The sequence below is a fragment of the Gouania willdenowi genome, chromosome 20 (genome assembly GCF_900634775.1).
Source record: "Gouania willdenowi chromosome 20, fGouWil2.1, whole genome shotgun sequence".
NCBI classification, from domain to species: domain Eukaryota; kingdom Metazoa; phylum Chordata; class Actinopteri; order Blenniiformes; family Gobiesocidae; genus Gouania; species Gouania willdenowi.
In genome coordinates, this window is record NC_041063.1 from 10,859,676 (window position 1) to 10,872,070 (window position 12,395).

Sequence of the window (12,395 nt, forward strand, 5' to 3'; positions counted from 1 at the left end):
TCAGTAATGCTCAACATCTGGCGTTTTATGTCTTAATTTTAATTATCATTACCCCCTTTTCACTTTTTTCAGACTTTATCGTCCTTTTGCCAATAAATACCTATTTTTTTGTCCATTTTTGCAAGTTCATTTTGACACTTTTATCCAAGTTTTGACCTTTTGGGACATTTTTCATCCAAATAAGCTAAGTTTTGACCAAAAAATACCACTTGTTTGTTTTCTTTTTCCCTACATTTGGCCTTTTTTTGGTCCACATTTTGCCTTTTTTGCCTATTGTTTGCCACATTTTGCCCCTTTTCACTGTTCACTGCTACCCTTTGCCATTAAATACACTTGGTTCCTTTATATTTGCCCATTTTTGGCCTTTCTTGACTGCTTTTGGCCCATTTTAGTCACTTTACGCTCTTGTCTTTCCACGTTTTTGCCACTTTTGGACCATTTCTGGCCACCTGTTACCATGTCTGCCTTCACTCGCTCTTCAAAAAAAAAAAAAAAAACGTAGTGGACCGGCATGGCCCATTGGGACAATGCCCGGTATGCCAGATGGCCTGTCCACCCCTGTATGTGAGGCAGAGTTATTTACACACTAATGTGTTGCTCATAATAGACAAGTTGTAGTTCACTATAATGCGCTGCAGTTTTAGCACTTTCTAATGGTTACAGCGTAAGTACTATCGACATGCCCATCCCAAGAACAATCAGTTCTTTGAGGCTCATTAGCCTTTACTACTAATAGCTGACGTGTTTCATTAAAAGATACTAAGGTTGACCTGAGAAAAACTAAACTAAGGTGGATTTTAACACAAGTAATACAATTATTTTGATAAATGACCATAACAGCTCTTTGTGTGTATGAGATTGAGTCTCTGGTGTAGGAACTAAATGTATTCATACCTCCAGGGAGAATCCGATGACTTTGAAACACTGCTCTACTGTTTCAAACTGCTCTTTGTAGAAGCTGTTACTCACTATGTCAGGCACTAATTTAATGTACTCATTACACAAATACCTGTGGGAAAAAACACAAAGTAAGCACAAAAGTCAGCACTGAGGTTTTAGCAGTGTGAGAAGTAAATAACAGTGTTTGGGAGCTAAGCTAACGGATGTCACACCTACTTTGGTGTTTTGCTGTCAGAGAGTTTGTAGTGGGCTAGTTTCTTCCTGTCAGCCAGACCAGCATACATGTAGTAGAAGATGTGGAAGTTTTTCTCCCCTCTGTGGAAACATAAGTTATGTGATATGATTGTTTTGGTTTTTCTCATGCTTAATTACCACATTTTACTCAGCAAAACAATGCATAGCACTGACTTTGCTGTCATGAGAACATATTTTGGATATGACACACAAATCAAGGAATAGTATTTTACATATTTTGACATCCATTTTGCAGATCACCATTTATAAACTTCATCAGACGGTGAACACAGAATCAAGGCATGAAAGGACAATAGTGTCAATAAGACATAACCTTAGGTTTGCACTGTGAGAGATACCCATCCATTAGACCAGTGGTTCCCAAACTTATCACAGTCTCGTACCCCTTCAGACAATTCACCTGAAGCTATGTACCCCCTACTTCTGCGAACTTAAAAAAAATATAATAATGTAACCTCTCCTGTTGAGACATTATATAATAATAATAATAATAATAATAATAATAATAATAATAATAATAATAATAATAGCGACAAGAATATTTGCATTTCAGGACCAGACGGAGTATCTCCCTCCTGCCTGAAAGCCTGTGCTGAGCAGCTGGCTCCCATCTTCACACGGATCTTCAACACATCACTGGAGCTGTGTGAAGTACCTTCCTGCTTCAAAAGTTCCAGCATCATCCCAGTCCCCAAGAAACCTGCCATCACAGGACTTAATGACTATCGACCCATTGCTCTGACGTCTGTAGTCATGAAGTCCTTTGAGAGGCTGGTTCTGAGCCACCTGAAAAAGATCACAGGACCCCTGCTGGACCCCCTGCAGTTTGCCTATCGGGCAAACAGGTCTGTCGAGGATGCAGTCAACATTGGTCTGAACTACATCCTGCACCACCTCGACTCCCCAGGGACCTACGCTAGGATCCTGTTTGTGGATTTCAGCTCTGCATTCAACACCATCATCCCGGACATCCTTCACCAGAAACTCACCCAGCTCACAGTGCCGGCCTCCACCTGTCAGTGGATCACCAACTTCCTGACTGACAGGAAGCAGCAAGTAAGGCTGGGAAGCATCACATCTGGCACCCGGTCACTCAGCACTGGCGCCCCCCAGGGGTGTGTTCTCTCCCCACTGCTATTCTCCCTCTACACCAATGACTGCACCTCAGGGGACCCCTCTGTGAAACTCCTGAAGTTTGCAGATGACACCACCGTCATCGGTCTCATCCGGGACGGGGACGAGTCTGCCTTCAGACGGGAGGTGGAACAGCTGGCTCTTTGGTGCAGTCAGAACCACCTGGAACTGAACCCGCTCAAGACCGTGGAGATGTCAGTGGACTTCAGAAGAAATCCCCCCCCACTCCCCCCCTTACCATTTTAAATAGGGAATTGGCTAACGTGGACTCCTTCAGGTTCTTGGGATCCACAATCTCACAGGACCTGAAGTGGACCTCCCACATAGACTCAACCAGGAAAAAGGCACAGCAGAGGATGTACTTCCTGCGTCAGCTGAGGAAGTTCAACCTGCCCCAGGAGCTGCTGATCATGTTCTACACCTCCATCATTCAATCTGTTCTGTGCACCTCCATCACTGTCTGGTTTGGATCTTCAACCAAACTAGACAGACACAGACTACAAAGGATAGTCAGGACTGCAGAAAAGATCATTGGTGTTGATCTGCCCTCCATCCAAGACTTATACCTGTCCAGGGTCAGGAAACGGGCAGGTAGCATCACTGCAGACCCCTCACACCCTGCACACAATCTGTTTAAACTCCTCCCCTCTGGCAGACGCTACAGATCACTGTACGCCAAAACAACCCGCCATAAAAACAGTTTCTTCCCCCAGGCTGTCACTCTGATCAACACTAAACAGTCAAAGAGTGTCAGTCCTGTTTCTGTGGAAAAACCCTGGAACCAAACATAACAACCCTGGATCAATCTGACACTGAGAATGTTCATGTACATACCTTTAATTTAAATGTTCTCCTGCACTACTTATCAATGCTCTACTGCACTATTTTCCTTTTATTATTATTATATTTTATTATTATCTTTCTTTTCTATTATTTTTTTCCTTCTTTTTATCTTATTTGTTTTTAATTTTTATTTTGTATTTGTTTATTTTTTTTATACTATTATTATTATTATTATTATTATTATTATTATTATTATTATTATTATTATTATTATTATTATTATTATCATCTTGTTATTTGCACATTCTAGTCTAACTACTGTTTATATTTATACTTATGTTTATACTTATTATCATCTCTTCTAGTTGATTGTTTATTATTGAATGTTTCACTATTGGAGAGAGCACAGTTGACCGAGTCAAATTCCTCGTGTGTACAACATACACTTGGCCAATAAAGATGATTCTGATTCTGATTCTGATTCTGATTCTGATTTCCTGAAAAAAATACAAATGAGGATGCAGATGCTGCCCTGCATCACACTGCATTAACTTATCATTGGCATTAGCATTACCTAGCATTAGCATTAGCCTAGCAATAGCATTAACCTAGCATAATCATTAACATTAGCATAGGAATAACATTAACCTAGCATTAGGCTACCATTAATATTGCCCTAGTATTAGCTTTAACCTAGCATTATCATTACCATAGCAATAGCATTAACCTAGCATTAGCATTAACCTAGCATTAGTTAGCAATAGCATTAACCAAGCAATAGCATTACCTGGCATTAATATTGACCTCGTATTAGCTTTAACCTAGCATTATAATTTGCCTAGCAATAGCATTAACCAAGCAATAGCATTAACCGAGCAATAGCATTAACCGAGCAATAGCATTACCTGGCATTAATATTGACCTAGTATTAGCTTTAACCTAGCGTTATCATTACCATAGCAATAGTATTAACCTAGCATTAGCATTAACCTAGCATTAGCATTAACCTAGCATCAGTTAGCAATAGCATTAACCGAGCAATATCATTACCTGACATTAATATTGACCTAGTATTAGCTTTAACCTAGCGTTACCATTACCATAGCAATAACATTAGCCTAGCAATAGCATTAACCTAGCATTAGCATTAACCTAGCATTAGTTAGCAATATCAATAACCTAGCAATAGCCTAGCATTAGCATTAACCTAGCATTAACATTAACTGCTCTATTTATATTCTAGTTTCCAATGTTGTCAGTGTTTTAAATTTTTATTCACGTACCCCCTATGACAATTTGCGTACCCCTGGGGGAACTCGTACCCCACTTTGGGAACCTAGGCATTCGATGATGAAAACAGTAGTTGTTTTGCATTTAAGGTATATGTTAAAAATCCTCATCTTATTCAGATTACTTATTGTCAATACTTCAAGAATTGCCATTAGAAAATGAGTTTCCAACAGAGCATTTAATATTGAGTGACTTCATTGTGGTAAAAGCTACGTGTGTAGTACAACAATGAATGCATCAAAAATGTGTTTAACCCTTGAAAAAACTAGGAAGCTTACAGGCTTAATGGTAGTATTGGAAAAAGGCAACAGTTCATGTTGGTAGACAAACACACCCCTCCTTATACTTTAACAAAATAAATCAAGTTTTTACATGTAACCAAAGTATCACCTTAAAACCACAATCAAACAAAACAAATGAATTGGGTTTACTGTCAAAATCACACCCACTCTGACCTGTGTGACTGTTTTCTAACAGAATACTTGAGTTTGCCTTTGAAGCTTCACTAAGGACACAAAGAAGTCCACAATCTATGATTGAACAGGAAATAGACTGGCCCCTTTACCTGACCCACTCTGCTCCTCTGACACTTGATAAGAAGAAAAGACCAAATAACTAAAAAAGCAGGTTCAAGGGAAGAGCCACCAGTTTGAAGTGGAAAGAGAGATCGACAGCCCATTGCACACTGATCCCTGACTAGTAGGATGATAACAACCTTTGGGAGTTCTTTTAGGAAATGAAAAAGCTAAATAAGTATGAATGAGAATGTAATTTCAAAAATATGATCAAAGTATGAAAAGGAAGTGATATTTACGTGGCCTGGTGGATGACACGGGATTTCTCCAGCAGGTACTCAGAGATCTGTGCTCCGACCACCGTTCCCCCACAGGTGTACTTCATTTCCAGGTACTTCCCAAAGCGGCTGGAATTGTCATTAATGGCAGTGCAGGCGTTTCCGAATGCCTCCACCAGGCTGTTGACAAGCAAGATCTTCTCCTGGAGGGACCGGTTATTGGCCTGAATAAGACATTATTCCAAATTAGTGAGTGAAAGTTATTTGGTGACACCTACAGTATGTGTCAAGGAGTGGATCCTCAACTTTTGGCGACTGTCAGTGTGATTTGTTGGCATATGCTCTTCGAGGAGAAAGCAAAAAAAGAAAATGCCATTTTCATCATAAAAGACTAAAAAAGTCCTTTGATTGTACAGAAACTGTTTTGACAGTGTATGTTGTTATTGTAATGTTATACCTTAATAGTGATCTTTCTATTTTAAGGGATGATCACATCTATCCATCAATGACTATAGTTCTTTTGCGTGTGAAAAGCCATTGTTCAGAGGTGAAGCACTCACGTTACTGTAATTTAGTTGCTTTTATGGGTACTTGTACTTTTTAGAGTATATTTCCAAATCTGTAATTTTACTTGTACTTAAGTATACTTAAGTATATCAACGCACAGCGACTTTCTTTAGTTCAGGTTGGGATTTATATCTATTATGCTGTCACCCACATTTGCTTTAGCTATACTTAGAGCCTTAGAATTCATTTTATTTTGAATTGAAGTCATTGGTGTTATTTTATTTAAAAAAATGAATTGTACATTTTGACAAACCTTTCATTCTATACAGATGTATTTGTGGAAAAATTGTGCAAGATCTTGCTTCTTCCTTTTAAAGTTTATACATGAGGTGTTTACTGTATGCATGGGGACCGTGGTTAAGATTTATGATCAAAAATAAACAGAAGTAACTTTTGCTTTGATTATTATTTAATTCAGCTACTTCTGACTTGTACTTGAATATTTAATGTATGACTTGTACTTGAGTACGATTTCAATCAAATAACAGTACTTCTTCTTGAGCGGAACATTATTACTTTTTGTTACAGAATCACATAGAGTTCAGATGATTCCTCATGAAGTCATGCATTTTATGACCAAAGCCTTACTGATATTTGAAAGAATTACCTTTTAACTCAAACAGTAACATTTTCCCTCTGATTATAATGCTCAGAAGTTTGATAGAATGGGAATTACGACGACACGCTGACCAGATATTGTGCTGATTGGCCCCATGACTCACCTTCCCGAGAACCGTCAGCTGCTGCACCAACAGATGAGCACTCTCCGTTTTCCCAGCTCCACTTTCCCCGCTGATTACAATACACTGCATACAGGAAGTGATCAGATGTGACTCATGTTAGGTGGACAAGAATGCTAATTTCAACACAATTGCACAAAAATCAGAAACAGACCCATTGCATTATCTTAAGTGTTTACAATAAAGTCTGTATAACACTTTTCAGTCCTGTGAGCTGCAGATTTGAATAAGTAAATTCTTCTAAGTCAACATTTGACAAAATGCAAACGCTGAAGACACAAAATGTTTGCATGCCACAGCGTACCGAGAGGCGACTTAAGAAGTAAGTAAATAAGGAGAGCAATCATTTTTGGTTTCCATGGTGACACAAGAGATCAAGTTTTTACAATTGTACTAGAAAATTTGCATCGTGTGAGTTTTCTTGTTTTCATTTTTTAGACATTCATTTTTAGCATTTGCCGCGTCAGTCATTGAAGGTTTTGTCGGGGTCACCCTAACCACACGTCAGAGAGATCACTGTGACCCCCCAATAATAACAAGAAAGGGCTGCATCCTCAAATTTGATGTAGAGTTGAATCTTTTTACCTGGTCTGCGTTGTACGAGACCAACGACTGATAGGCAACGTCTGCAACAGCGAAGATGTGCGGTGGGTTGGCTGTCCGCTTGGCTCCGAGGTACAACTGATTGTACTGCAAAAATAAGAATGTTGAGGGGAAAACAGTAGGAAAATCAAGGAGGATTTTGTTAAGTGTGGAAAAAGACAAATGAGCATAATGTGTAAACTAAACTGTTCTTCTGACAGAAGAACAAATGAACATTTTTAATCCAGACTAAAACACAATGCCTCATTCGTCTCTACTGACCTGAGGCGTGTATATGTCCATCTTGTGGAAGGGATTGACAGCAATCAGGATGTCTCCCACATATGTGTAAATCTGATCCGTCATGTAGCGATTCTGAAGCTGTTCTGTCACACTATCCTAGAAAGAAAAGAAACGCACAATTTACATGGGCCACATGATTAATCAAAGAAATACAAGTCTATACTACATACATAGTACAAGATTGTGCATTTTTAGAGTGGGCTCTACTGTTGATATTATTACATATTTTTTTAGAAAGACTCAAAAATGATTAATTAAACACAATAATCTTGAAGTCATAGGACTAAACAAAATTAATGAATGTATTGGTTCATTTAAAAATATCTATGCATGATGTTATGTCTTGATTTCTACCCTTTTTAACTATTTAACGCCTGGCAGCGACACGTCCTGGTACGCGCACATTAAAATGACCATAACTCTGTTAAAACTCCACACTTGTTTGAACACCGCGTATGCACACATGTCAGTAGCTCTGCAATTGGTTTAAAAGTGTGGCGAAAATGAAAGAAGCCATATGATTGGCTGAAAGCAAACACACCTGATTGGCATTATCTGTGGATTTATATTCCAGGTGTGCCTCAAAATAATATTTGTGAGGTGGAGCGTGTGCATTTCAGAGTTTATGTTACAAGTTTGCATAAAATATATATTTGCAAAACAAAGCATGTGCATTCGTGAAAAACCCTGCAAGAGTTCATTTATTATGATACTGTTCTGATTCCATAACTAAGGGTCTGATCCGTCAAAAGGATTGCGCTGCCTTTTCAACACTAAACCGGCACAAATGAGAGAAAAAGTATGATCCACGGAGCATACGCAAACCAAGAGATGGACGCAAACTGCCTCATTCGTAAATAAGCCTCAGAGCTGGCAAACTATGTGGCCGTGTTAGTGCCAGGATATGATTAGAGCAGATTTTTCTGAGGATACAGCGCTTAAACAGCACCCACTGCCAGTGTGGACGCTGCACAAATCGTGGCGCTATTAGCGATCATGCTCCATCTGGCCCCTAAGTTTTTTAGATGAGTCTTTCATACCTCATCCAGAAGTTCAAGGGTGGCGAGGTCGTCCACCTCATCTGTGTCACACTGAGTCTTCATGTGGCTTCCTTTTTTAGTGTGAATACGTTCATGCCTGAAATTCACACGACAGAACTGCACGTTCTCAGAATAAGCAACATACAGGTTAAATGTTCATAAAACTAAAGAAAAATAGCAATTGATTGCAAAGGTTTGCATGGTTCTGATGAATATACTTGTCAAAAAAAAAAAAAAAAAATTCTGAAAAAAACTACAGATTAAAAATGGATTGAGAAGAAATCAGTTTAACTTTTGACTAAAGGTTTATTCACAGCTGGTTATTTCAATCACAGCAGTAATTTTTATTCATGATTTTGATTAGTTTCCTCTAATTTCTGGTAGAGATAATGATGATAGAGCTGAAGTAGCGTCAGACAGTATTAATGTCTAAGGCACTGTATTAGAATGAGGCTCACAAAACAAAAGCATTATGATGATGAATCAAACAGACAACAGCAACAATAGCTAATGAGGAACAAGTAAACAATCTAAAACAACAAGGGCCTGAACTACAAAGCTGAATTTCTTCTGATCTTATCTTCCGGGATTCCCTCTGTGTGCTGTACGACAACGCTGGTTAACTTCTTAAATCATCATGGTAACTTGTTACGCTGAGCAGTTGGTCGGTTGATCTGAATGAGTATAAAAGCACCGGCTCCTGACCAATCAGTTTTCTTGGAAAAGAATGGGCGTCCTGTGTACATGTTGCTGCGTGGATCTGATCTGACAGGTGAAAGGAGAGTAAGAATGGATAGATGCAATCCTTTCATTTAGTCGATGCGTCGGGCACTCTTTGACGATACATTCATTTATTCATTTACACTGTTAGCGACGCTGAAAGCCTCAGTCCTGTAAGATAACACAGGCTATAGAAAATACAAATATGGTCAACCTGATGATGTAGGCTGAGCTGTATGAACGCATCATCAGAGCCATAGACTGCACCCGAATATAAATACATCTGTGCCGTAGTAAAGAGAGTCAATTTATTCTCCGATGGATTGGTATTGTATAATCTCACAAATGTATGCATCAATTATCTGCCAGCATTGCTACTCATGGTGTTGTAAGTCTCTCTGCGCGGTTTCTCTGTGTTTGTGATTGGTCAGACGCTGCTATCATTCAGGTTGGAAAAACCTCGCTTAGGTTAACGTGTTGATAACCAGCTTCATAGTACAGCTGCTCTGTGATGGCAAATGTTTAGTTACGTGAAGCTAGCTAACGGAGAGATATCCCAGATATATTTATCCAGCGTTGTAGTGAAGGCCCAAAAGGTCTATTCAACGACTCGGGATCACAACCTAAGCAACATCAGTGGTTAAATTTAAAATAAAAGCTCCTACAGTGGAACAGATGTCATATGGGCATTTTGTTACCTGTCGTTACTGTCTGTGCTTCTGCCTCTCTTTCCATGATGGCTTTAATGACAGAAATAGGATTCACATTTTACGATTATTTGAGCGATGCACACTTCTGGCTCATGACTCACACTTTGCTGCCAGGATTGAGCTGCTCTATGTGTGATGTGAACGTTTGTAAAGCATCCCAGAGGACCGTAATTTGGATTATGCTGACTGCATAAACTAAGCTGCAGTTTGATACGTGGATCCACTTACACCAGAGTACGTATTCTGTCTGCTAGAATAAATATCCTCCCGATGAGTGGCGGAATAGTAAGAGCTTGGAATAGAGACATGTTACCTTGTTTTTTCAATCACACCAATTTGCTGGCTGAGATCAATGAGTTCAATCAATTGTTTCTGCAGGGTTTTCTCTCTTCCAACAATCTGTTTGATGAACACATGCTGGAGAAGGTCTAGTACATTCGGTCTCAGTTCAAAGTCCTTAATCAGACATCTGTGGTGCATAAAAAGCAGCAATTATTTCAATTATTAAGGTTTTTTTTCTTTCTATCTGTGTACATATTTTCTGAAAGACACAGTAGTACCTCTACTCACTTGCAGATAAAGTCATTAAAGTCGTCTGACCACAGCTCTGGCTGATGAAGAGTTGGAGGAGGGTTTCTGTTGAATATTTTTATGGATGAATGGAAAGATAAGATGAGATGAGATTTATGCAGGCAGGGCAGAGGACAAATGGTTAGTATACACAGCCATAGACGGAAGTCTATTAAATCTTCAGAGACACCCAGAGGTGTTTCTGTGTTGGCAGAAAACCATAACTGATGGGGAACCTGGGTAATATAATACAGTCAACTTACACGTAGTATTAGGATTTTTAAGTGTGTTCTGTGAGTCGCTGTTGATGCTGAGACATCTGTCCTTGGCTAGTTCAAAATAACAAAAAAGCAGGGGTCAGATTCACTTGCAAATGATCTGTTTCAAAACAGTTTGACAAATTCCAAGTAAGCATTTTTTTTTTTTTACTGTTTAGCACTGTCACGGCAAATTTACGATTGTCCTCGTTTGGAAACATGATTTTTGCTCTGGTTGAATCATGGGGTCCAGACGAAAAGGATGATGATTTTATAAAAAAAATGATTTATTATAAACTAAATGGAAAGAAGCACATAAAAAGGGCAAAACTGACTGGGAAGTTTTCTGAGCACACATTTTTACAGATAGAGAAAACTCCACCCTAAGACGAGAGGAAAGGAGGGGGTCCGATGGAAAATCACTGTTACAGAGCTCTGCTTATCAGAGCTTTGATACGAGACCTTGAGCAAAGACTGTTTTGTTGCTGGCACTGTGAATACAGCACAATCTGTCTGCACTTGGGGATAATCTAATCTAACATGACTCAGCAAAGTGGCAACGTCTCTGTTCAAAAGTACAACAATATAACGTAGTCATCGTGTATAAACACATGACAAATTGTACACATGAACACACATTTGATGATATGATGTTTATTATGACAATTGCCATAACAGGACCTTCAAATCACATTTTAGTTCAGAGATGGAATCATCCAGTAGTCTACAACAACCCAATATGCTAAGCAAAACTGGTTGATAAATATATAGTTTTATATATATATATATATATATATATATATATATATATATATATATATATATATATATATATATATACAGTTATCAACAATAGATAGATTTTCTACACAATCTGATCACTAAGACTCATGTAACACTCAAAATAGGTGGCAATACAAATCTATATACAAAATTATGTTGGATTGATGAACTGTTTTGTAAGATACCTAAATCAAGGAATAGTTCCTAATACTCTCCCAAAACAAAAGCTCAAAGTAAGCATTTATGTATGTATGTGGGTATGAAGTAATGCTGTTGTTTGATCCTAGTCCAACTTTTAACGTTTTAGTAAAAGTATTTCAATTTTGCGTATTTAGTTGTAAAATGTCAGAGTTACTGCCTTCTAAGGGTTGAACGCCGGCTATATTACAATTTATTATTGCTATTGGCTTCTATAGATTCTATGGGGTCATTTTGACCATCGTGTGTCATTAACTGTCACCGTTGGCCCCGCTGCTCCTATAAAACCTGGGAGGAGGGAGGATTGTTTCCTCCTTAAATATTGATAAATACCGAAGCTTGCGTGAATATGGTCGTACGCTCGTCATACGCACAGATTTGAACGTACAAAAAACAGTCGATAAATGAGAGCCGTTGTGCGCACGTACAAGCGATGCGCGTGAGAAGCGCTGGTACGTGCTGCAGTCCAAAGCTGCACACAAGCAAAGTTCTCAAACAGGTGAATGCTGGAAGCTACGATTTAGGCAATGGCTGCTGACATAGCTTACGTTGATATTAACAATTGTATGAATATTTTAGAATTGTATATGCTAATTAACTGAATCGTTTAGGGGGTTGATCAAAGGTGCCATCAATAACACCAACAATGCCAGGGAAACCCACTATGACCATGAATGCCTGTTTGTTGCCCCTTTTCAGGCTCGCGGGGGGCGAACAAAATGCGCAACAATTTGAGGCTGTGAAAGCGTCATAATGGACTGACTGACCGC

General features: G+C 38.8%; 1 protein-coding gene across 10 annotated transcripts in view; it reads right to left on the reverse strand.

The window, feature by feature from the left end:
- Positions 1–12,395, reverse strand: part of myo3a (myosin IIIA) — a 79,245-nt gene that overhangs the window by 23,418 nt on the left and 43,432 nt on the right. For 8 of the 10 annotated variants that reach the window (XR_003672523.1, XM_028434496.1, XM_028434497.1 and 5 more), the window contains 9 exons: positions 10,388–10,453; positions 10,131–10,286; positions 8,388–8,484; positions 7,327–7,443; positions 7,048–7,152; positions 6,445–6,528; positions 5,177–5,379; positions 1,117–1,215; positions 895–1,009 (listed from right to left, as the gene is read on the reverse strand). Coding sequence is in view for 9 of the 10 variants with exons in the window: in XM_028434496.1 (XP_028290297.1) it covers positions 895–1,009; positions 1,117–1,215; positions 5,177–5,379; positions 6,445–6,528; positions 7,048–7,152; positions 7,327–7,443; positions 8,388–8,484; positions 10,131–10,286; positions 10,388–10,453 (1,042 nt within the window). In the remaining variant the exon portion in view is untranslated. Of the gene's footprint in view, positions 1–894; positions 1,010–1,116; positions 1,216–5,176; positions 5,380–6,444; positions 6,529–7,047; positions 7,153–7,326; positions 7,444–8,387; positions 8,485–8,590; positions 9,848–10,130; positions 10,287–10,387; positions 10,454–12,395 lie in introns of those variants that run through there. The other 2 variants (XM_028434502.1, XM_028434501.1) reach the window with 2 other exon arrangements.